This window comes from Acipenser ruthenus, chromosome 21 (assembly GCF_902713425.1).
Source record: "Acipenser ruthenus chromosome 21, fAciRut3.2 maternal haplotype, whole genome shotgun sequence".
NCBI classification, from domain to species: domain Eukaryota; kingdom Metazoa; phylum Chordata; class Actinopteri; order Acipenseriformes; family Acipenseridae; genus Acipenser; species Acipenser ruthenus.
The window spans coordinates 23026803-23054011 of NC_081209.1; the positions used below are offsets into that span (position 1 = coordinate 23026803).

At 36.5% G+C, this 27209-nt stretch overlaps 1 protein-coding gene across 6 annotated transcripts in view; it reads left to right on the top strand.

The window, feature by feature from the left end:
• The window catches only part of LOC117427903 (probable phospholipid-transporting ATPase IM), a 46747-nt gene extending 20871 nt beyond the window's left edge, over positions 1-25876 (top strand). For all 6 annotated transcript variants that reach the window (XM_058995103.1, XM_058995104.1, XM_058995106.1 and 3 more), the window contains 25 exons: positions 1729-1842; positions 2294-2392; positions 2488-2549; positions 3406-3478; positions 3925-3995; positions 4365-4447; positions 5788-5946; positions 6064-6152; positions 6583-6779; positions 9107-9315; positions 10014-10057; positions 10853-11018; positions 11346-11534; positions 13259-13374; positions 14611-14775; positions 15115-15226; positions 15861-15966; positions 16669-16816; positions 18962-19145; positions 19786-20009; positions 20942-21025; positions 21458-21703; positions 21951-22089; positions 23325-23455; positions 23665-25876. In XM_058995103.1, the coding sequence (XP_058851086.1) occupies positions 1729-1842; positions 2294-2392; positions 2488-2549; positions 3406-3478; positions 3925-3995; positions 4365-4447; positions 5788-5946; positions 6064-6152; positions 6583-6779; positions 9107-9315; positions 10014-10057; positions 10853-11018; positions 11346-11534; positions 13259-13374; positions 14611-14775; positions 15115-15226; positions 15861-15966; positions 16669-16816; positions 18962-19145; positions 19786-20009; positions 20942-21025; positions 21458-21703; positions 21951-22089; positions 23325-23455; positions 23665-23955 (3501 nt within the window). In that variant the 3' untranslated portion in view covers positions 23956-25876. The remainder of the gene's footprint in view (positions 1-1728; positions 1843-2293; positions 2393-2487; positions 2550-3405; positions 3479-3924; positions 3996-4364; positions 4448-5787; positions 5947-6063; positions 6153-6582; positions 6780-9106; positions 9316-10013; positions 10058-10852; positions 11019-11345; positions 11535-13258; positions 13375-14610; positions 14776-15114; positions 15227-15860; positions 15967-16668; positions 16817-18961; positions 19146-19785; positions 20010-20941; positions 21026-21457; positions 21704-21950; positions 22090-23324; positions 23456-23664) is intronic.
• Positions 25877-27209: the final 1333 nt, after the last annotated feature.

Genomic DNA, 27209 nt, shown 5'->3' on the forward strand with positions numbered 1-27209 from the left:
TAAATATATGGTTAGTGAAAACCAGTTTGTTAAACAAATGTGTCAGAATGCATTTTCAACTTGCCATTAGTAGAATGGCAATGCCCAGTTGTCCTATGGAGTGCCTCCATCAAATCCAGTGTTTGTAGATTGAAGGTTTCAACTCTTAATTGTTGTTCGCATTCTCCTTGGAAGAATCTTGGTCTCATCTCGAGCTTTGCCTCTGATCTCTGTTTTCCCATATGAATTGTCATCCTGGCAACATAATCCCCTTCTGTCTGTATTCTGTATTCACCTGCTAATAATCTTTCCATTGAGAGCGTTTTATTTTTAAATGTCTATTGCTCTACTATATAGAGTGCAGTTTAATAGCATTCATTAATACTTAATTGATACTATCTGTACTACAGATGGTCTTTTTTATTGGTGGGTGAAGGAAAAAATGTGGAAGCATTTCATCCTTCATTATAAATCAGGTACCATAATATGTGCCGAAGTAGAATTGATTCCAGGGAAATTGATTGCACAGGATTAGTCGTGCTAATGAAGTACATTTTCTTAATAACTTGGGTGAATTGGAAGGCAACATCAATGTAGATACATAATGAATAACAGAACAGCATCTCTGTATTTTAGGCAGCAAATCAGGTGTGTTATCCTTGAATAGGTGAATCGGAGGATGTCAAAGTTCATGATTTTTGTTCCCTAATCAAAGAAATTAACTTTTTGAAGAAATCTTTAGTGACAACAAGTCGAGACTTGCCATAGTTCTATGAACGCGTCTCATCTCGCTACGCTAATCCTATTGGTTCCTCAACCTATATAGTCCATGCTCCTCTTCCAATACTGGTTCTGTAGACCTTGCTCCTCCACCTCCCCACCGCCTCCTTTGCAACTGTGTCTCCCTTCTGGGGGTCGGAGGTCCTCCATCACCCGGCCTTGGGGACCTCTGACCGATGATGGAGGTCCACCTCAAACGAGGGCGGCTGCTATCGGTCCAGAAAGCGAGATCCTGAACCAAACAGTCAATCATCCCACATTACATCTTACAATGTTGAGCTTTGATCTTTGAACAAATGATATAACTGCTAGGTGGTGCAGTGTGAATGAATGAAGAGCATTACAGTTGTTTATCTTAAGAAAAGCAAAAAGTTTTGAATCTCTTTATATATTTGTTTTGCCCAAAAGCATCTTTTACTACTGTAGTTAATTTGGAACAATTTACGACGTGTTAACAAAACATTTTTTAATTTGCAAATACTGTAAACAAAAACAGTGTTCAATTAAATGTAGCTGTTTGATAGAACGATTGACATCATAACTTTAGAGACAATCAATGAAAGCCTTAACTGCAGTCAGCACAAACAGATTCATCCTTTCACTGTATGGAAAAATTGACAAACCCAAAACAGAACATCATTCATTAATAGAACCATATTATAGATAAGATCCAGTTAGTCCATTCCATTATAAAATACTATGAATTCATTATCCTTTTATTTTTTTTATATGACTCTTGCATAAAGGTTGTTGTTTACTGTGTGTAAACCACAAACATTATTACACTGTGTATTATATTACCTATCACTATTAAATAAGCAGTGGTTTTAGCTTAGCACAGTGTAATTGATACATTAAGTATATTTGTTATCCTGTCTGCTTCGCTGTTTACTCAAGTCAAGCACTGACTAGCATTGTGCCAAGTGTGGGTGCTTGAAAATAAATGGTAATTTTTCTTTTTAATTTCAGGACAATCGCATCAAAACCTCAAAATACCACATTGTTACATTCCTGCCTATTAATTTGTTTGAGCAGTTCCAACGTGTTGCCAATGCCTACTTCCTGTTTCTCCTTATATTACAGGTAGGTTTTATTTGAATTATTGTAATGTTCTTGGAATGCATACATTACCCTTCCAGATGTGGGACAGTTCATATTGGGTAATATTTTGGAAGTCTTCAATCCCACCATACAGTACATCGCCCATCACACCCATACAAAAATACTGTTTTCTATAGTAGTGGTTGAAACATTGTAGTATTTCATGTAGTATACAACATAATTATATTTATATGGGACTATTTATAAGTTATGCCCACTGCAGGCTTCCTTAAGAACCCACAATAAAAACTATACTGTAAAAACTACAAATCATTTTGTCCTTTTTTTAAATACCTAAAGTACCGATAATCCCATTCTCTGCTCTGTGCAGAAATACAGGGCAGTGGTTCTCATGGTTTGAATTGCACTTCTTTTTTTTGTTTGGTTGTCAATTGTAAGACTCATGGACTCTCTCTCCTCTCATTAATTCCAGCTAATTCCTCAAATCTCTTCTCTCTCCTGGTTTACTACCATTGTGCCTTTGGTTCTTGTGTTGACAATTACTGCTGTGAAAGATGCCATGGATGACTTTGTAAGTACAGGTTCTTTCTGCTCTGAAACATTTTGCTATGTGTTTGTCGAGTGCCATGTGAAGTGTCTTAAAATCCTTGTTTCAATATCTTCTAGTTTCGCCATAAAAGTGATAACCATGTTAACAACCGACAATCTCAGGTACTCATCGATGGCAAGTAAGTGCAATACAATATCTGCTGTTTTGGCTACGCTTTATCTGAATGCAAACAAACACCAGCATGCAAACAAACACCAGATATGAATCAGTTGTGCAATAGAGTATAACTTATTGAAATAAGTGATTCTAAAATGCTTGACGCAGTGTAATCTCTGTGTTGCTCCTGTTGCTACTGTTCTTATCTGCAGATGTCCGCACAGATCTGTGTCTGTGATTTTCATCTTCGAGTTGGGATGTCAAGATAGGTCTAGCTCTAGATCTGTCTCCCTCATCCTGGGAAAAACAGAGCACTCATGTGCCCAGGAATCGTGATTTAAACACAAATCAGATCCAGGAAAATATCAGCAGGAATTACTATAACATCTGATAAGACTAAAGTACAAAAATCGGGGGAAAAAAAAGAAAATGCTACGAATCCTAGCATTAATACAACCGGTGTAAGAACATACAAAGGGTCCTCATGATAAGATATTGTAAATGCCTGTACAATTTCAGTGAAATAAACAGTTTATCGGATCATACCTAAACGCAACCCAGGAGGTTCATACCATAGAAGTAAATTCAGTGCAGATACCGTGTTCATCAGATTTGACAGACAGGCATTTCACATTATTATTTTTCCAGTTTGGTTTCTTAATGGATTTCTTTAATTCTGCGGCATTAGACTATTAGATTATTTTAAACTGCATTATGACGGCATGCTGGGGATCAGCCTGTTGAACTGGGGGTCTGAATTGATTTAAGCAATTTAAATAAAGCAACATTAATGTCCTTACTTTAATAATGGCATTTAAATATCAGTCTGGATACAAAAAGCAGAGCAGGAGATTAATTTGGATGACATTCCTTCATAGGTTACACAATGAAAAATGGATGAATGTACGTGTCGGAGATATCATCAAGCTGGAAAACAATCAGTTTGTAGCTGTGAGTATTATAGATGAATAGATTTTAGAAATGTAACATTTAGGAAAAACAATAAGATAAAGCAATTCATATCTATTGATAATGCGAGTCCAACTTGAATAGGACGAGGGTGGTCAAAGGAAATGAAACCTGAAGGCATATTTAAAAATACAAATTGAATCAATGTACATGTCTATAAAACACATCAAACCATGCTTACACATGCTTACAGTGGAACCCATTAATGCAAGTGATTGTAATAACCGGTCCCACTCTGATCCGTTATGCTGTACATACATCTTTAGTTCAGCGCCTACTGCTCCAGCCACTTAGCTAGAAGACTGATAATTCAAGATGACGGTTATTTGCACTGATGGCTCCTATTATAACTTGTCTGCCAGTATTGACTTACGCAGCCATGTGCCTGCTAGATTATAAAATCTCATGCGTCTCTCTTTTACCTTTAGGCTGATTTGCTGCTCTTGTCTAGCAGTGAACCTTATGGACTCTGCTACATTGAAACAGCAGAGCTAGATGGGTAAGAGCATCAGCAGACAGATCTTCTCAAATATTTGTCTGAAATGCATTTTAGAAAGGGAGGTCATGCTTTATACTGTAGTGCTACAGTAGTAGTGATTCTAAAAAGTAGAAAGCTTTACCAAGTAAATGTTCTGTTATAGCTCTCAACCTTAACCCTCATTAACATGTACAATAGAAAACCACAGTTTATTACCAGTTACCGTGCTGTATCTTAATGATGAACGGAAGGTTTACAGTATATTGGACTTTTCTTATAAGATATTTGCCGCACATTTTGGCCACCTGTTTGACTTGTGTGCTAAGTTGGAATCCCTATGAAAAAAACTGTTATTTATTTCAGTAAATATTATGTATGGTTTTCTTTCAGAGAGACTAACTTAAAAGTGCGTCAGGCATTAACAGTAACTTCAGAACTTGGTGAAGATATTAGCAAAATGGCAGCATTTGATGGTAAGTGAACTGACTTGCTACTTCCAATGATGTTTGTTATTAACTAAGAATTTACAGTTAAAGGGGTATAAATACGCCTTTAAATTTATTTTTTACCTTAATAAGTAAAGCAAACAAGCATAAGCACCACCAGACAAGGGCGGCAGTATCTGCTGAAGATTGTTTTTTAACACCTGTCATTACTGTTAGTGTTGTGTTATGTCATATGATATCTTGACCTTACTTGCATTAAAGTAATCTAATCTATTCACTTGGATTTTGATAATTTACAGGGCTGTGAACAACAGACAAGGGGTTTAAACTCACTGATAATCTGCTCTGTTCTGTTATCGATAGTTTGTTTGAACTGGATGGATTACAGCCCCCAGTCTTAACCAGTGTCCTGCCATTGGGATTTTCACTTTGCTTTTATCATGGGAGCGAGATCAATACATTGTAACTTTAGCCATTGGCTTGTCAGGAGTACTGGGATAGGCTATGATAAAAGACAGCTTAAAATAGACATGATTATAGAGCTGATAGCCAGCGATCTCAACCTCTGCACTGGGCTTTAGGATAAACAGCAAAATACTGGAGGGATTAATAATAACTATAGTCATTTATGTTATGTATGTGATTATCTGCAGCCCTGAAAGCCAAGATCATGCTTTCTCTGTAGTTTATGGTGCCCTTTTTCCTGATATTAAATTTCAAATACAAAACAGATCGTCGTTCAGCTGCTTGCAGGATGCACAGTTGTTAAGGTTTTCCAAATGTTTACATTAGGTTTACATTGTCCCTAAGTGGCTGTCATCGGGAGCTCTATTTACTGAGCACTTTATTCTGAAGGATCCTCACGAGGAGACTCCCACTTTAATATTTACTGTTTGTTTCTAATGCATGGTTCAGTAGTTCGGGACAAACACCAATCACAAAATGTTTTAGTACAAATATTTATTGTAGAGAATGCGGAGTATGCGATTTAACAGAAAAGTATGCTGTATATACACATTCATTTGGCATCAAACCTAACTTGGTTTGAGGGTTCGCTGCCTGGCCAACTGGACGAGGCTGAGACCCCCATTTGATAAAACATAAAAACTGTTAAGAAAGGAGGAGATGGGGAGGTGGTGGGTTACGATGAAATCAAAACACAACTGAGAGATAAATGAAGCGGGTATTTATAGTGCTAACAATTTTAATGAGCTAATGTGTAAATTGAATGATTCAATTTGGTGACGCGGAGATTGGTGTCTGACCCTCCTCCCGAACTTTAATTATAAATTTCATTATGTGGAGTTTGGTGGAAGAACACACAGAGTGGGGAGCTGAGTGTTTTTGCACTCTGTTGTGTTCTTCAGGGGAAGTTGTATGCGAGCCTCCAAACAACAGATTGGACAGATTCACTGGGACTCTGTTCTGGAAAGATGAGAAGCACAGCCTTGCCAATGATAAGATGCTGCTTCGTGGCTGCGTGCTTCGGAACACGGAATGGTGCTTTGGAATGGTCATTTTTGCAGGTTTGAAATTATTCTGTCGCATTTCTTTTTATTGCATTACCAATTCATATGGGCCCTCGAACATAAAAGAAAGACATTTTTATACCCTAATATATCTTCTGCTTTCTATATTCCCAGGACCTCAGACTAAGCTAATGCAAAACAGTGGGAAGACCACATTCAAAAGAACCAGCATAGACAGATTGATGAACACCTTGGTTTTATGGGTAAGTGTATAATACAAATCAAGGCTTCTCAAACTGCACAAAAAGCATGTCTAGATTACTGTAGTAAAAGCATAGCAAAGTGTAATAAAGCTTAGTGAAAGCATGGCAAATCATAAGTAAGCTTTGTAAAGCACAGAGAGGTATGGTAAAGTATATTAAAAAAAAAACATGACAAACCATGTTAAACTATGGTAAATAATAGTATAACAATGAAGAAAACATGGGAAAAAATGTGCAAAATTATTTTTTTGTCCAGGTTTCTTGCATCATTCTATGAAAAATCCTTCCTTTTAGAAAATCACTTGAATTGATTAAAAAGCATTGATTGTGTCCGGTAGCTGCAGTTCTTTCTTCAACATGAAAAGGGAAACTCTGTGCATTATAGATAAGAATAATTGTGTTACCAGAATGCTTCTTTGTGTATTTTCAGATCTTTGGGTTTCTTACATGCATGGGGATTATCCTAGCAATAGGAAACTCAATCTGGGAGTACAGAGTCGGGGATGATTTCCGGGTTTACCTGGCTTGGAGTGAAGTGCTGGACCATGCTGTGTTCTCCGGATTTCTTACCTTCTGGTCCTATGTTATCATTCTCAATACAGTCGTACCCATCTCCCTATATGTAAGGTGAGAACAGTGTTCCGTTCATTTTTTATTTTCTTTTTGAAACAGGAGAATCTCTCCACTTCATTTATCTTCCATTTGTGAAATTTATAGATTGTATTGGAGCTTTTCAGAATGACTTTTCATGAAACATCATTTATCAAGAGGTAAAGCATCGCTATATTACCTACAGTGTGTTATCTCCTTCCTGGAGTTGATTTATAGGAAATTGATTAAATACAAGGAACTGATAAACTAACAGCAGCAGTGAGCTTTGACAAATCCATTTCCTCCAAAACACCAATCAAACAATTATAAATGTAAACCCTCAGAATTGTGTTTCTGGTTTGTTAACTATTCCTTTCTGAAGTAATTGCCCTCACGATGATTTGGATTTAAGAGGTTTTAAAAGCTAGCCCTTTGTTTCTTTTCAGCCACCAAGCTTAATGGTTTTTGTTGATTTGTGTATTTCTCATTCGTTTCTCTTTCTTTCTCTTTGATGTGTCTCAGTTCTCTTCAGTAACTGACGGGTAAGCAGATAGACCTGTCAATCATTCTTGCTCCCCACTTGCCAACAGCTTCTTCTGTTAGAGAGAGATTCATTGTTATTCCTTGCTGTCAGTATTAGTGTCACCGTATTTGCCAAATGTCAAGTGATGTATGATTTTATATGTATAACACTGCAAGCTCAGACACCTTTCCCCCCTTTTTCCTTTGAATATAGAATTAATTTTAGATATTTTATACCAGCGGTATTTTCATAATAATTTCTTACCTGTTTAATAGCTATTGTGTGTACACTATCATTCTCTATTAACAATCATTATTTGCCATGCTGTGACAGGGTGAAAAACACCCGCACATGCAATATATCTATCTATCTATCTATCTATCTATCTATCTATCTATCTATCTATCTATCTATCTATCTATCTATCTATCTATCTATCTATCTATCTATCTATATATATATATATATATATATATATATATATATATATATATATATTGTATATTTGGCATTGTGTTATATGTTATTGTTAGTATGTTATATTATTTTGTGCCCATTTCTTCTTCAGATGGCTTGATCCCCAGCTTAATAAGATTCCTGCAATGACTGGCTAGCCAGTCGGCCAATTAGCTAATTAGAGATGATCTGCCTGGAAACCAGGTGCAGTCAGGCGTTGTTAGAGAGAAGAGTGAAGGCTGGAGATTTAACAGAGTGGCAGTCGGTTGCTGTACAAAGCAACCACATAGTCATTGTTTTAAAGCTTCAAAGTGATTAGTGTTTCTATTCGCTGGCCTCAGCTAAGGCCACGTTGCTTTCTTGTTTGAACAATAAAAGTGCAATTGTTAATAAAAGTGCACTTTTAAAGCTACTCAGACTACTACTGGCCCCTTACACAAGCTTACAAGCAAGCACTTCTAAACGCTGATTTTCTGAAGCTACAGTACATTTTAAAAATGACCACTAGGGATGTGCAGCGGTAATTCCTGTCCCCTCTGGTCATTTTTGTATGGAGATTTCGAGTTAAATTCACAGTTGCAGAAGGGATAGAAATTACAGTTGCACACACCTAGTTGTCATTTTTAAAAACCACTTCTCTTCAGAATCTTTAGAAGGGATTGTGAACATTGCTGGAATTGATAGTAAGCCTGGTAAATAATAAACTGCAGAATCAAGAATGGGGAATGATAAAGAAGACACAGGATAGAATACTAAACAAGTACGATATTAAATATTCTGAAAATGTGGATGGTATAAACTATTCCTTCACAAGGGGCTTATGCATTATTTATTGACTAACATTAAACATTGTCCTATTGGAGCCAAGCAAGTTTCTGTAAATGTAAAAATAAAACTGTCCTGGGCACCTTCTTTATAAACTTCATCTGACTAGATTCGGAGAAGTTCTGGTTATCAGAAGCATGACTATACAGTACCTGAATTACAATGTTTGGTAGGTCACATCACTCATAACACAATCTGGATACAAGTAGAAAATTGTATTCATTACAATTAGTAATTCAAACACATTTTAACCGTAACTGTGATCCTATATGTACCTAAATAATCTGATCCTATAAATGTGAAACCGGATTCTGCCATATAAGTATAAAGTATCTTAACCCCGGCACCTACATGTCTTATATGGAAAATGTATTTAGAACAGTTACATGCACATGCCTAGAAGCAACACAAGTCTGTTGTGATGAAGAAAATAGATCTATTACCGGAGAGTAAATGATCATTACAAAAGGTTATCATCTAGTACCAGGTACTGTATTTAAGTAGTTCTATGCTGAATAGGGTGTTGACTGACATAACAAACAGGCTGTTCTGTTTTAAGTGTGGAGGTGATTCGTCTGGGACACAGCTACTTCATAAACTGGGACCGGAGAATGTATTGCAGTAAGAGAGACACTCCAGCTGAGGCTCGCACTACCACACTGAACGAAGAGCTTGGACAGATAGAGTATATATTCTCTGACAAGACCGGCACACTCACACAGAATATCATGGCTTTTAACAAATGTTCTATCAATGGGAAAACTTATGGTAAGATTTAAATCTTAACATTTTAATTCATGATTAAATTCCATAACATTGCTATTGTATATGTACTGCATAAAGATACAGTATATACCTACATACATACATACTGTACATACAGTGTAAGTTAATATGTTTAGTTTGCTTCTTAATGTATGCAAGATGTCCTCTTGTGCCTATTAACTTATTATAACTCACAGAAGAGAAGATTGTACTCTGGATCTACTAATAAACAAAACAATAGCTTTGCACAGCGCTATGTTTAGCTGCGATTATACTCTGGCTAAACCCTGGCGTCGATGCATTTGTACAGAAGATAAGATGTACTGGACTTGTGACAAATTCTGTGGATATTTTGTCATGCATGATTTATAATATGCCATTTTAAAGCTTTTAAATTGATTTCTAGTGTGAGAGATACATTTTGGACAATGTCAATAAATTGATCATTTTCTTAGAAGAAAAAAGGATATCTTTTTAATGTATTTTTAATAGCCCTTCATCTGGTAGCTTGCACGTTTCTTAAATCTATCCCAAAGATGTATACTATTAGCACTGTCTGCGAAATGGCTTCATGTGGCTCAAAAGCTGGATTTGCTCTGTAACAACTCAATAATGTGCTGCTTAGAAATATCGATTGGTCTGAAAGTACTACATTCCGAGAAGATGATAGTAATACTCTTTTTTTCTTGTGCTTTTTAAAGGTGATATATACGATGAACTTGGACGTAAAATAGAAGTTACAGAGGTATGAATTAATATGCACGTTGTTTGTTAGCAGCTATTTATATAAAGTATTGAAGGTTTAGCAGAATTACTATTTTTTAAATTTAAAATATCTCAATGCGCATACTTAAGTATACAGTATTTGAAAATGGACTGTCGCTTTAATTCTGGCAAACAAATACCATTGTGCATAATGATCAATCTATAAAGTGGGGAATGTTCCTTCACCCCATTTGAATAGGATGCATTATGATGTATTCTGATCTTACATTTCGAAACTGCACAGCAGAAATTAAATAATGTTCATCGAATCCGAAAGAAAAATAGCCTGATGTAACAGACCTGCTGAGCCACTGCAGTAGATCTGTAGTCTAGAACCAAGTCATTATTGCATTAGTGCAACAGGCGTTCATCTAGGCTGCTCTGGGTTGCAGCAAACTAAAACAGCAAGTGGAAACTTCTTAACTGATTTTCCCTTGCACCTGTCTGCAGTGTGTATCATTATCCTTTTAGGGTGCCAATCTCTAGCCTATCTATGAAACGTTCCCATGTGTTTGAGCAAGCCGGGTTTTTTTCCATTAGTAAACCAGACTAACACATAAAGGAAAAACTTGTATTGACAGCCAACCGGCTGCAGATTTTATGAGGCTGAGACAAACTTACATAGACTGCTTTAAGTGAATAGAGCAATTTGTATTAGGTATGCAGGAAGAACGTGTAGAGCTTCTGCTGGGTGTAAAATCAGTTGAATTTAAGAAAATAAAAACAGTCAGATTAATTGTATAAATCAGATGAATTGCTCCTCCTCGTTTCACAGAGAACTCCATCAGTGGATTTTTCTTTTAACCATCTATCTGATAAGAAGTTTAAGTTTTACGATCACAGCCTGGTTGAAGCAATCAAACTGGGGGACTCCTCTGTGCACGAGTTCTTTCGACTGCTCTCCCTCTGTCACACCATCATGGCTGAGGAGAAAAACGAAGGTACTGTAAGATTTTACATTCTTATAAATGATAGGACTGACGGTGAGAAATGTGATCTGGACAGCATAGTGCTCTTCAATTTAGCTGCAGACTTTGAAACCTAATGCAGGCATTTTATTTTCAGTTGCTTTCATATCCAAGAATGACTTCCCCCGAAAGTGTCACAGGAGATAGTGATTGAGGAATGTTGTATCCCTCCAGAACCATTTCAAAACCTTGCAGTCACTTTGAATCACGTTGACCCCTCACCCTATTGACAGTGTTGTGTTCTTTGTCTTACCCTTGTTGTGTTGTTGTACAGAGTGGTTGTTGTTCTTGTGTTCGTAGGGGAACTCGTGTACCAAGCACAGTCACCTGATGAAGGAGCTTTGGTTACTGCTGCTAGAAATTTTGGTTTCGTGTTTAGGTCCCGAACTCCGGAGACCATAACAGTTTGTGAAATGGGAAAGCAGGTGACCTACCAACTGCTCGCCATTTTGGATTTTAATAATTACAGAAAAAGAATGAGTGTAATTGGTAAGTTAAACAATACCGTTTTTGGGGACATGCTTTGTATTTGTAAGTCTCATTTAGGCTTTTTTTTTTTAGGTAAATTACACTACGTACAAAATATCTGGTTGTAATAGCAAATACAATACTTTTCTTAGTTCAGGTGTAATTACAGTATACTATGGAGCATGTCATTGCTTTATCAGCTTCAGTCTGCAATATTCCATGCTGAAAAACAGATGAGGTGCATGTAGGCACATAAAAGTAGCCTTGAAGTAGAAACAGGCCCACTTAGGCACAGCAGATAGGCCTTTTATCCCAGTACCTTAGTGGATGTATTGCTGATACAGGGATAGTTTATGCACGGAAACACATCTGCAGCCATTAAAAAAAAAAAAAAAAAAAAAAAAAAGCACTAGCAGCATTTCAGTTTTTTTCACTGCATATTTACTGTAACGTAACCTTGATATTAAAGTTCAGGTTGAAGCTATTTTAGGATTAACTTTGTAATGTAGACAAATGCCTTACCTCGGTGAGCCCTGGCCTTAAAAGGTTTATCAATATGGATGTGGACCAGAACTTCCATTACAGCTTGAGAAGCCCGTGGGGACGTGTTGGAGTTAGAAGTATAGATTGATACAGAAGTAGTCTTCCTGCTACTATCACTGTGCTGTGTGTTACAGTATCCCTGATGTATCAAATGATTGATTTACTGCATGTTCGTCTCCTTGTGAAATCCGGTGGGCCTTCACATTGCAGTAAGCAATGGACTTAGAGAAACATTTAGGGTTGACAATGTATTTAGGCAAGTTTGCCTTTTCCTTTTTTTTTCTTAATGACATATAACCCAAAATGATTTAATTTATTGTGCTGAAATGTATACCCCCCCCCCCCAAAGACGCCTAAAAGACTGCAGGGCTCATTTTTGTGTGTGAAAGTCAGAAATGGACCCTGCATTCTCTGTCGACAACAATAATTGGGGTACCAGTTGGGGGCTGGTAAACCATTTGTGAATATTATATACAGTATGTTATAAGCAGGGATCCTAGGAATCCGTTTGCTGCGAAATAATGCAGAAAAACACAGATTTTGCTGTCGGATCATTTTTTGCAAGGCTTTTTGTTGGTTGTTTATAACTAAATCCATCACAGGCAATTTTGCTTTAAATTTAGTAAACATACTTGTTCAATAAAACTGCTTCTGGTGAACGAGACACACTCACGTCAGCTGTAGTTTTTACTTCAGTGCGTTTTTACAACTCAACAAGTTGTTTAAAGATGCAGAAAATGATAAAAAAATCACCCCTAAATATTGGGTCAATGAGTTTGGCAATAGCCATCCAGGTGACAAAGATTAACTCGAGATAAACTAATATGAATACTATTTTTAGTTTTTTATTATTAGTACGCAGACGTATTTGCAATGTTTAAAGTAAAATGGTACGTTTGTTTATATTATTGATTGATGGCACTCTGGTGAGCTTGTAACTTCCTTCGAATTTGAAAGTGTGCCAATAAATACTTCCTGTAAAAACTAACTGTTATTCAATAGTACTGTTTGTGTATCTTATACCCTGAGTGGGTGGGGGGGAGTGCACTCAATTTTAGCCTTTTATTTTAAATGCGGAATAATGCAGATTTATTTATTTTTTATCAGAGAATTTGGGGTTTTTTTTATTGTGGAAAACTAGGATCCCTGGTTATCAGTGCTTAATATTAACTTGTGTTTAAACTTCTGTCTTGTGTTTGCAGTAAGGAATCCAAAAGGACAGATAAAGTTGTACTCAAAGGGAGCTGACACCATTTTGTTTGATATGCTTCATCCATCTGACGAGGATCTCATGTACACTACCTCAGACCATCTAAGTGTACGTTTCTTATGTTTCACAGACTGAGACTGTAACAGAAGTGGTGTACTGTGTTAAAAACACCCCAGCTAGTCCTGTGGTCATCAAGGAGTCTGAACAATCAGACTTCACATCCAGTCATCCAGAGAGTTCAGGTTTACATCCTGGCTGTGTGATATTGATGGCAATAGAAAATATGCATACCTGTACCATTTGGCTTTGTTTTGAGCACAGAGCCCCCTGCTGTGATTTCATTACAATTGCTTTCTTGCCAGCTCGGTTTAAGGTTGTTATCGCTATTAGGTTGTCATGGGGATATTTTAATCAAATTCAAACATGTGTAGGCATCATTGGTCTGAACAAGTCTACATAATAAAATCTCAGATTAGACACGGTCAAGTCATTCAAATACATACATTATCTAATGTTCATCTATTAAGCTGTCTTGTGTTTGACTGAATGAAAGCTCTTGTCTGCTGTGTAGTAATTCAGTGGCAATTATATCCAAAAAACTCATGCGTAAATGAAAGATATTTAAAAAATCTTGTAGCTTTTTGTATGATTGAATTACAGTGATGGCATAATAAACAATAATTAAATATATGCTGAGAATTATATGTAAAGTGTTTAGCTCTATGTTTATGTTGACAAGGTGCTGACATTGAGGTACTCTAAGATGAAAAATGATAATACTGAAAATCATGTAGCCAGAAAATATTAAGACTCATTCATTTCAAGCTTCTTAATACTTTCCTTTTTTTTAATTACATCACTCTATTACTGCATTTAATTTGGTTTTCATGGTGTTTCATGTTTTCAATGAAAATGTTTCTCTGCTGTGTTTCTTTGATGTTATTTTGGAGTAATTTTTGATTCCACTGAAAACTGTGAACATTGGAGACAACACGACCTAACTGCATGTTTTTGCAAAGGTTTTTATACATGTTTTCTTATACTGGAATTAACAACATTTTTAATGAAGTTCAGCTCTGTTAGAAATGTTTTAAGCATCATAAACAACTGAAAGTGTTGAATCAGTGCTGAAATAATCTACAGTTTACATGTTTGTTGTGTAACAGCTCTCAAAACCATGAATTTATAAAAGAAAATGGTCATGTTGCAAAGGCTAAATAATTCAGGGTGTCAATTCAAGGTCTCCTGTGTTGTAGTGGAGTACAAGCTTATTGAATCTATCCCAGTGACTGTGGTCAGTGTGCGTTAAGAAACAGCTGGTTAATGATTTATTATTTTGTGTAGGAGTTTGCTGGAGAAGGGCTGAGAACTTTGGCGCTGGCGTACAAAGATCTAGAAGAAGAGTACTTTGAAGAGTGGTTTAAAAGGCATCACTTTGCCAGCACTACCCTAGATAACAGAGAAGACTGTCTAGCTGCGTTATACGAAGAGATTGAACAGGATATGAAGGTAGGCCCCTAGGTGAAATCTTTGGGGACTAGATAGAGTAGAGGACTGCATAATTAAGAAATAATGAATACAATCGAAGTTTGTTTTCTTTTGTTTGGATAAAAATAAAAAACTGGATCCAGACAATAACACATTATATAATTTGAGCTCCCTTAGTTCTAAAATACCCAAATTCTGATAAAAATGCAACAATATCTGAGAGGACATAATTCGATTCGTGGCTCATCCTTTGCATTCTACATCATACACTTTCACTGTCCATACTCGTCACACCAGATTTTACTGTTTAACTAGCCTGTTTGCTGAGATCTGATTATCATGCATTGCTTCTTTCTTAAGTTGCTAGGTGCAACAGCTATAGAAGACAAATTGCAGGAAGGAGTTGCTGAGACTATAGCTTGTTTGACTCTTGCCAACATTAAGGTCTGGGTCCTTACAGGTGACAAACAAGGTAATACTTAAAATGTGATCATTATCCTTGATATTTTCTTCTTCCACTGCACACAACAAACCTCGTTTTTGTACTTTGTGGGTCAAGGGAAAAACAGCTTGTAAATTATATTTAAAGAGTACAATATGTCACTGAATAATTAATCAGATTTTGTGTAAATCGGATTTAGTTCATTCTTGTTCATATAATCTGCATACTTTAGCCTGACACTACTTAATTTACATAGACTAATACATCCATTTTCATATAACATTTTATGCATTATTAAAGAAAATTGAAATTGTCAGTTTGTCAATTATGATATAGTCCCAGTAAGATGTATTATGTCAACAGATTTTGATGTATTAAAGAATGTTATTTGAAGTAAAGAGAGGATAGTTCAGTAACTCTAATTGAAAAAGAAGTAAAAAAGAAACAAACATGTGCAGCCAACCTCACTAATTAATTTTTGTTCTACAATATATAAAAGCTGCATGTCCCTGTTGCAAGTCAGTTTCAGTTATGATGGGCAAGACAGCAGACAATTATATTTGTAATAACTACAGTGTTTTTTTTTTAATAGCGAATCATTTAACCATTTACAGTAAGAAATCCGACAATGCAATTTCACTGTATTCATTATTGTTCTCTACAGAGACAGCCATGAATATTGGCTACTCATGTAACATGCTGAGAGATGACATGAACGAAGTTTTCATAATATCAGGTCACACAGTGCTGGAGGTGCAGCAGGAGCTCAGGTAAACACAACACTTCCTATTGGAAATACTGCCAGTACAATCCTCCATGAAATAATCTGGTGTAGAATATGCAATTTATCATTGAATATAAATAGCATACAACAACAAAACGCTGTGCCCAGAAGAACTTCTATCCAAAACCTAAGCAATTATACACTGCACAACTGGACTGAACCAGTTTCGACATGCCATTCAATTTGAATTTCCTCTTTTTATCTGTATATTTGGATCTCTATGAAAAAGTGACTTAGCCATTGAAAGCCAATCTATGTCAGTAGCACACTATCACCTCATTAAAATTACACGCAGATTTTAATTACCAATTTTACATTTTCAAATCCGAATGTTGCAATTAACTAACCCGCACTTTCAGAAGGTATACAACACTTCCCGGCCTGTCTAATTGTGATGTCTGTGGTTGTTTTGGAAAATGTTGGTCGTGATTAACAGCATTATAACAGACTGTACTTGCCACTGAAGAGATAGGGAAAGTCACCTCTCCAGTGGAAAAATAATGTTATACTAACCGTTCAGGGGAAACAAGTCCTAACACGTTTTTTGATATAGTTTGTAAGCAAAATGCTAATTATAGTGAGGAAATTATTCTGATTTATATTCCCCATAGAAAAAGCCAGGTAGGTTATGGAAAGCCCATACATTATTGCAGCTGAATAATTCCTAACTTTTGTCTTGTTGTTTAAGGAAAGCTAAGGAGCGTATGTTGGGTTCATACAGGGACGTGGGAAATGGCCACACAAACGCGGAGAAGCTGGAGATGTCCAAGAACAACTCAGTGGTTGAAGAAACCTTCACTGGAGAGTATGCATTGATCATTAATGGGCACAGTTTGGTAAGGATTTGTTTTCTTGGATATGATAAATCAACTGAAATCTGTGTCTCAGAAGAGCACGCTGTACATGTGTTAATTATTAACTGTTGTGCAGCGTGTTCTTTTGCCACAGCGTGCAAGTTCCAATACACATTGTGTCAGTAGAGGTTGAACCTCAGGAGAGACCCTGGCTGGAGAATGGAGTCACCTGAATTTAGTCGGGACACAAGAATTAAATTGGTTGCGACCGTATACCGAATACCGTATTCCTTTGATTTTAAGACGCAATTTTTTAACCATTTTTTGCTTCTCAAAAAATAGCCTGCATCTTAAATTTGAGTACAGCAGTCACGTCTATTAAAATCACCAACAAAAGACGTGACTATCTGAGTACACAAACAGCAACGAGACTGGCGGCCGAGAAGAGACGAACAAAGACGTCACTGCCTGAATACACAAGCAGCGATGTGACTTACTGCTGAGATAAAATGAACCAAAACGTTACTGCCCGATGTCAAATCATCCATGACATACAAAGAAGCGTCATTATCTTCCTGAGGGATTCAAAGATAAGCTTTTACAATTTCAGCATTTCTAACATATAGTACCAGTTTGGACAGATTGGAAATACCGATCAGACCCCTGTATTTTTCGACATGCCAAGCAATACCACAGTTCACAAATTGAGAGAAAAACAGGTGTGAGTAATCACAACTGGAAATGAGAAAACGCACATAATTGTAATGCTCTGTGTGATACATAATATTGCTAACTTGTATTTCATTTAAAAACATTATATCTGGTACTATAGCGGGTAAAAGAAAGCTCTCAGTTTGCTTGCCTTGCCTTCAATGAAATGTTACACTTGCATTGTAGTACTTCGGTCATTACACCTCAGCAGTGTCTTCGGGGTAAGCATCCTACTGGCTGCAAAGCATGACAGTTATTGGAGGGAAGCAGCTGGTTGGTTAATGACAGGAAAGAAGGCCCTGAAGGGGCGGGGACAGTTTCAATCTACTGTAGGTGAAATTACCATGAACTTTCCAAAAGCAAGGCCTGTAAACAGAGCTTTCTTTAACTAGTGTAGTACCATATATGATGTTAAAGCATAGATTAAAGCATAGATTTCTTCGTGACATTGGAGACCTATGTATCTAGGGAATTGATGTGCACAGTGAGGAAAATATGTGAAATTATCTTGTTAGCAACAATCATCCTTTAAATCCTCCTATGGAACCTCGTTGTCTAGGCTGTCCTCAGTTTATTGCCTTGTTCAAAATGCTGCTCCTTCACCAGCAGACAAGATCAGGGTTCAAGGTTGCATGTCCTCAAGTAGTTTTGGAGTTAAGTGGGTACTCAAATTGTATCTCAAAGCAACTTTCTTTTAACATCAATCAAATAATATTATGTATCTTGGCAGGATTCTGCTCTATTCCTGCATGTTAAAGCAAATTCATCTTAAAATTATCAAATGATTATTACCCTGGGCTACATTTTGTTCCAAAGCAGTAGCTATTTCACAGCCGTATTCATTCCTGCTGTTTCACACAAAATGCACCAGTGATATCTCAGACAGGAGCTTGCTGCATTGGGAATACTGTGCACTCCTGCCAATGGATTAAATGGAAGCAACCATGCAGAGATAATCCTATCATTCATATGTGATATGAGGGCCCGCAGCATGGCCTTTGAGACCTCACAGATCATAAAAACCAGGTGCCAGTGGGGTCTTTCCTCAGTAATTCTGTATTACAGTGTTGCAGAATAATCTCTTTGTGATTCGCTTTCTCTGATTCGGTGTCCAAGTCCACAGCTTTTTGCAAGTTTGATAATTTTTATTCCTCCTTTTATACAGCCCATTGTTATAATGCTACCCTCACATTCCACCAGCTGTTCTTTCTGAACTTCCTTTAAGCCTGTCTGATGTAATTTACCACCATTGTCTTTATGTTGATATTATTATTATTTTTTTTTTGTAAACGGACTCCTGCTGGTGGCAGGTAGTATTTCTGTGAGGTGATATATCTCTGTGGACTTCCCCTATGAAACTATCATAATGACACACAGTAATTTACATCTTGAACAACGTGTCAGGACAGAGCACATAAAAAACCATGGAAACACCTTTCAGGATGAGTGTTGAATGTACACAACTCTCATTTGCAGGCCCATGCTCTTGAGGCCGATCTGGAGCGGGTGTTCCTGGATATCGCTTGCATGTGCAAAACTGTCATCTGTTGCCGAGTGACTCCACTACAGAAAGCCCAAGTGGTGGAGCTTGTGAAGAAATACAAGAACGCTGTCACTCTGGCAATAGGGGATGGAGCTAATGATGTCAGCATGATTAAAAGTAAGCCGTGCAGTCATATCCTCATATTATTATTATTATTATTATTATTATTATTATTATTATTATTATTATTATTCTCGATGACTGTTATCTACAAACTGGGCCCTGAAAGAGGCCATTTAAAGAAGAGTGTTTCTATGAATAAAATACAGTTTGGTATTCATGAAAACATTTCTGAAGTATAGTTGACTTCTTTATGTTAACAACAGTTTTAATGGATATCGAACTTTACCACACCTACTTTCATCATATGAATAGCCCTTGTCCAACAATTACACATGTTGTACCACATGAGTTGAAATGCCACACATATATTTCTAGTGACTTTGCCCTATAACCTATAGTTAAAGAATAATTTAACAGTGACAGCATTTCCATCTGATACAAGCAATTTGTTAAAAGCTATCTACGAAGAAATATCAGAAGTGTCAGGGTCTACTACAGTACTACAGTATTATATATTACATTCATTTAGAGTGTCTATTATGTGTTGAGCCACGGTTTGGCACTGGGGTAGCAAAATGCCACTTACTGACTGTTACTACTCCCAATGAACAGATTTCTGTAATAATGAAAACCACGTAAGTTTGAGAAGAACGAATGACTGAGAAAGACCTGTGTCTGCGTTTGCTATTGACAGCTGCTCATATCGGAGTGGGGATCAGCGGTCAGGAAGGCATGCAGGCAGTGCTGGCCAGCGACTTCTCCTTCGCTCAGTTCCGATTCCTTCAGAGGCTTCTCCTGGTCCACGGCAGGTGGTCCTACTTCAGAATGTGCAATTTCCTCTGCTATTTCTTCTACAAAAACTTCGCTTTCACGCTGGTGCATTTTTGGTTTGGTTTCTTCTGTGGTTTTTCAGCACAGGTCAGTGGTGATTTTGTCTAATAAGTATGACTTAGTTATTTTTTAGAGATGTGTAATAATATTGCGGCTTCCCATTTAAGCTGTTTTTAAATTCATATTTGAAGTTATTCATCATGGAAACACAGCCTCAACAGGCAGAACCCTGGGGATATATATATATATATATATATATATATATAATATATATATATATATATTGCTCTTATTTGAAATCATTCTTATCCATTTATTGTACATACTACTTGGTTTTAATGGAATTTACTCTTTATAAGCAAATATTTTTACTATAGGTTTAACTTAGTCAAAATCGCTCTCAAACGTAATTATTTACTGAGTTTATTTTCTCTTATTTGATTTTGCTCTTACTACTGACTTTATTGTATATTATAACTGCTCTTATCTGCAATGTGATATTTTGTAATGTGATATTTTGTGACAACTGTAAGTCACTCTGGATAAGTGGTGTCTGCTAAGAAATAAATAATAATAATAATACCGTCAGAAATGCAAAGTAATTGTTTCTGAACAAATGCATAATTCAATGTTGAATTCATATTTAGTTAGATTTGTATTTCATTTTGCATTTCTTATTCAGTAGGGGACAAACAGACAAATAAACCAAGACATATCATGTGTCTTAATATTAATGGGAAGCTCTTATAGGCAGTGGTAGCCACATACTCATATCACGGCTCCTTAAGACATACAATTGTGGGCCCTACTTTATTATAATATACCAGTACTGTAGTATTTTTTGCATTTCAGTGTGACAGCAATGTTCTGTAAGGACTGGAGCAGTGCTAGCTATTTGGCACCCTCTGCTGGGAAATAAGTAGTAACACTTATAAATAATGAATGCATATTTGTGATATTTTTAAGAATTAAAGATGAATGCAAGATTAAATACGGCTTTTTGTCTTTTGTCCTTACAGACGGTGTATGATCAGTGGTTTATAACCTTGTTCAATATAGTTTACACCTCACTTCCTGTTCTTGCAATGGGCCTGTTTGACCAGGTAAGAGCTGCCTATTCCTTTCTGAATATTCATAGATTATATAGTATTAAGCCTTGAAGTCTGTATACATATGGTTTTTCCTGAACAAGACTGCTATATTATATCCCACCTCCAGAACCAAGCTGCCTCTACTGCAGTATTTGTTCATGGTGGACGTGGATGTCCTGTTTCTCAGCTTGTGCTGTGTCTTTGTGGTTGGGATCAACACACACATTTTCAGTTCTAGATCAATCATCTCTCCTGCGCTATCTCACTGTGCAGTGAGAAGGCCACAGGGGGGCATTTCAATCAGAAATATGTTCTCTGTAAAACAGCCACCCTTGACTACATTCTGATCAAGTAAGCTTAAAAAGACAGCAAAGTTAAATAAATTAAAGATTATTTTGTTACCTTTTGAATTTTATTTTTGTATTTTCTTTTTTTCTTTTTTAGGATGTTACTGAACAAAGTAGCTTGGAACATCCCAAACTGTATGAACCAGGGCAGTTTAATGTCCTGTTCAATAAACACAAGTTCTTCATCTGTACAGCACAAGGGGTCTACACTTCCATTGTCCTGTTTTTTATACCGTATGGTGTATTCCTGGATACCGTTAGAGATGATGGGTCCCATATCTCAGACCACCAGTCCTTCGCTGTTACTATAGCAACATCATTAGTGATTGTTGTCAGCGTTCAGGTATGTCCGAAAAAATATTGAACACAATATTTATTTATTGTTTTAATGAATAATACACTGGAGAAAAAAAGCTGCAGAATCAAATATACTGTAGTATGTCTGATGCAATCAATTCCAAATACATTGCAGAAATATGTAATTTAAAAAAAAAAAAAATTAAAATGCATTTATTAAAGACCTTTCCAGTAATAACCGAATAAGCCTGGGTACTAATCTATATATATATATATATATATTTTTTTTTCAGATTGGGCTGGACACCAGCTACTGGACAGCGGTTAATCATTTTTATATATGGGGCAGTGTGGCTATTTACTTCTCAATATTATTTGCCATGTACAGTGATGGCATATTTGATCTATTCCCAAACCAGTTTCCCTTTATTGGTAAGTCTGTATCAATAATACATTTAGCTCTCTGTTATAATTTACCTACAGCAGCATTGACTCCTGCAACAGTAAATCAATGGAACACTGCCTGCTGTGCTAAATTGTTACTCGTGTGGTGGGTCATGGATTGCAGTCTGTTGGAATACTGTATTACCTGAAATCAATTGACCCCAATACATGTATCAGTGGATAGTTCAGTTTGTTTTATATTTATCCAACCTTTTGGGATTTGGTGAAAGAAGTAACCTTGTAGGATTTCCAGATATTTATTCGTCACAGTGTATTATAAATTATAAATGTTGCTTCAGTGTGTACTATACTTGTTTGGAATATTGTTTTGGACAAAAACGTAGGATATTCAGTTTTACATTAAGTGCTCAAACAAATACAAACATGGACTTACCAAGGGGGCTGGGTTTATCTTGATTTAAATGAGTTTCAGCTTTGCCCCATAGTGGACATTAGTCCACATCACACAGACATAATACACTCGCATAGCTGTGAGGGGAATCTCTCAAGACTGACCCAACAGCTTCCTTGAGCATTAAATTCACAAGCAACAAATGCAAAAAATACATTATATTAAATAAATACATTTACTAAAACAAATAGACTCAAATAGACTTTCTTTGCAATAGCAAGAGTAGGTAACTTGCTGGGAATCTGGGTGTATATTTTGTCTGTGAGAATTCCCAGCGATCGATCTATCTCGACAGGCATGTGGTGTAGATTAAGCTGTAACTGTTCTTACAGCAGGCTATGCATTTCACAACTTCAGATTTCTTTTGGATGATAAATGACCTGTGGGTTTGATCATTTAAATTATGAATTGCTTAGTGTTGTGTTTACACGTATTGCTTCTCAGGAACCATTAATATTTATATAGTGTTACAGCGTATGTTGTAAACTGTTCATGTGTAAATGACCTGCAAGAATCATTTTTATCCATGAAAAATTAAACCAAAGAAACTAAACAGACTCTAGAAATCATTATAGAATAAAATTTATTTTCAAATTTAAAAACGGTTATTCAGGCAGGCCACTAAACTATTATTATTATTTTTTTATATATATAGTTGTAATACATGCAGGTACTACAGTGTGTAATGTGTACAGTAAGTACACCAATTTAAAAACTAAAATAAGTATGGTATATTCATAAAAATGAACTATTGTACGGAATCCATCAGCTGTTACTCATACAGATGTTTCTTTGCTTTCTGAATGTTTAGGAACCGCTCGTAATGCCCTGTCACAGAAGAGTGTCTGGCTGGTTATCCTTCTCACCACAGTTGTGTGTGTCATGCCAGTGGTGGCTCTGAGGTTCCTGAGGGTAGATTTATATCCACGCTTGACTGATAAGGTATGTTAACCACCAGTAATAATAACAACATCAACAACTGACACCAATACAGGCAAAATCATGGCTTGATTAAATTCAATAGCAACTGGGCTACACAAACATGGAGTAGCTGTGTCACACATTTCACAATAAATAAAAAGTATTATTATTTATTTATTTTTTTTTTTTTCAGTTTACAATTGTAGCATTTGCCGCCTTCTCTTTTCCAGGTCCGCTTCATGCAGCAGGCTAGCAAAAAACAGCGCCCCCTGGAGCACAACCTGAAGCGCGTGCGCAGGACCAGCTCCAGGCGCTCAGCCTATGCGTTCGCACACCAGGAGGGCTACGGAGAACTCATTACCTCAGGAAAGAACATGAAAGTCACCAACCCTTTCTCATCATTGCCAGCTGGGAGGGTACAGGGAAGCACCAGCTGGATTGAGAATCTCCTCAAGAAAAGAACAGACGCCTCAAACAGCGCAAGCACCGAGAGGACACCGAAACAACAGCCGCCGCAATAGCTCCTTCAGAGGCCTTGGCCTTCAAGAGTTCAAAAAGACTTCAGATCAGTCTGTTTGATTGCAAGGGCTGGGACTGAGTCAGAGCTAGTTAGGACTACAGGCTGGCAGAAACTTTCCAAATTACTCTGATGGAGGAAGTGACCTTGAGCATCAAACCATGTTTATTTCTTCAGAACTTCAATCTCTGAACTGGTTTAACATCCGGTGGCAGATGGAAACCAGTGGCAATCCTTATTTGATACTGGAATGAGGTCTACTTTCACAACCCATAGGTATAAATGTAGCAGTAGGTTATTTTAGACTTATTGTTGCACTGTGTTAATATACCAGGTGAAGCAAGGAGGCCTATTTATGCCATGACAGCAAAAAAAATTATAAAAAAAACACTGATAAAGGATCAGCTGTGCTACAGTACAGGACGTACTAGGGATTTTTTTTTCTATGGGGGTGGCACCACTACTGTTAAATATACCATCCTTCACATTCCGGTGAGAACTGTGGTGTAACACACGCACAAAGCACTCCCTGTGGCACAAATTGAGCATTAAAGACCCTATCACAGTAGGTCCTGCTTTTTACCCATTACAGTATATTGCATCCCACGCCTCTGAGACAGTACTGTTCCAAATCTTGTGAGAGGATAGTGTATAACATATAAATGTATTTAGTCTTTTTAAAATGTATTTATTTTTTAATTATGCTTGAGGTGACTCTGAAAATGAATGACTATGAATGAATCAAACCCACTAATACAGCTGTCGTATAAGAATGTTACTGTACCAGACGTTATTTATTTTATTAAGCACAGCGAAAGAAGCAGCTTATTATTAGGAGTATTTATGAATATGTGTTATATATTGATCCATTGCTTCACAGTCAACATTTTTCTTTTTATCTTGTCTATATCAGTATATCTGTTCTTTCATTGACGCATTACTGTCAAAATAAGAATTGTTCTGATTTTAAGACAGCAATATGTGTAAAATGGATGTAGATGCATATTTATTAACCTGTCGTCATTTTAAAATCATGTAAATACTGTAGCACCAAAAAGAAAAAAAAATACACCATACTAAAATGGTAAAACCAATATTATAAAGTGATTATGTTGGCCCTGACAAGGGATACATGTGCCTTTTGCTTTTCCTTCAGAAAGGAAACAAATGTTTTCACTTATAGGATCTACCATCATGTCATTATTAAGACAGGTCATTTAGTTTAAACATTTCACCCATGGTATCTCATTCAATGTTAGTTGTTTATTCATTTTGTATATTAATGATGTGATGTTCAGCCTGGTTAAGGTTGAAGACACATATTTGCTTTCAGAAGCAAGCATCTCATGCATAGCTTTATAGATCTTTAAAAATACGTGCAGTCAGTTTTATTTTAATAAAAACCTTTTGAGCCTTGTTTGTAATATATGTAAATACTGCAGTGTTCACTTTTTTATAATACATATCAGTAATGCAGATTTCTCTTAAGGAATTTGCAAACATGGGTCAGCATTTTGATTCAATTTTCTATAAAGTACTTTAATGTAAATGTTATGTAGGTAAATGTTGTGGACTTAATATGATTTTATTTGTTGATATGCTTTACTGTGTAAAATGAAATGTTTCCCAGTACGGTATATCTGCATGAATTTCCATACCAAAGAGGACCAGCTGTTTTTTTTTTATATTATAGAAACAATAATCTGTACAAAATGCTGTATATATTTCATTTAATCTAAATCTATACTATTTTCCAAAAAACATATTGTTTACAAATGCTGGGGTAGATGGGGAGTTGACACATTTTTGTAAAACTACTGTAAATTGACCAGCTTTTGAATAATTTGTAATAACGTTTTTGGAACAGGTGAAAGCTGAATAAAGGTCCAGTTTTTCAGAATTGTAACATTAAAGTACCGATTTCTGAGTCAAAAGTTATTTCTGTCATTTGTGCAATCCCAATGCTTGCATTTGCAGGAATAGTACAATTGGACTGTAACTGTGCCCAGGAGGGTTAGGGTTAGGATTCTAAGGATTCCAGACTCCCTCACAATTCCAGGATCCTCACATTTGGAGCTGTCTAGTTAAGTTAGTGGACGTACCCTGAGGGATGCATGGCCAAACTATAGATTAGGATGTATCCCAATTTTGAAGTAGTCTTGACTGGGGATATCAGAGAAAAAGTTTTTCTGACTTGTCATTCTTACATGAATTATCAATTTAAAAAAAAAAAAAACATCCAAAGCTGGCACTCTGAATTTGCTTTGCTAGCTGCGACAATGTGGTGAGGGCACCTAATGGTCACATAGTGAACGCCTACTACATGAATAAGAACCCAAATGTTACCTCACTAATGACTGGTTTCACAGACCCTGATTAGCACTAATATTGGACTATCTTACCTTAGGTAACAGTAAGTAGTCCCCAGATTTATAGTGCTAATTAGGGTCTGAAAATGACCGCTAGTGTTATTTCTATGTATTAATCCTAGGTCACCCTTAGGTTAAGATTATGATTTATTTTTGTAATTCATACACAACACAGAAGATCCAGTTTCTGCTTCCAGATATAAACAGATGCCCTGTTCTGCAGCACACTAGATTTTTTTTTTTTTTATATAATGACTTGTAGCAGAAGAATACCAGAGAAACTTATTTGTATCGTCCATCGTTGTTTTTTCCCCTTTGGTCAACAGTAGCAGCAGATGAGGTAATGTCCAAACAAGGTGCTATGGCACCATCACATTCACAGTTAGTTTCCCTTGATAATGTGATACCATCTATTAGGATACAAGTGCTGTGTAACAGAAAACTAATAGAATTTTTTTGTTTGGAATTCCACACACACACACACACACACACACACACACACACAAAGGTTTTAAACAGCTGAAACTGCAAGCACCCAGGACATTTTAAACACTGTAGTCAGCTTATTATCTGAATTTAATCTGATATGAGAAAGGTTTCTGCAACATACCTGTAAGAGGAATTGCATCACAGGAATAAAGTCTACTACTATGTTCTATATATATATATATATATATATAGGAAAAGGCGTTACGTTAAATACCACAAAGATAACATTAAGAAAGTTTGATGCAAATTTGTATTACGCCCCCCCCCCCCCCAAAAAAAAAAGTATTGTGTCGGGGTTTAATCACATGGCCACTTCTGCGCTTCGGCAGCACTCAACAACCTGTGCCAATTCACCAAGCGGTCCAATCACCTGGCCCCCTATTTATAGCACATTAAGCAG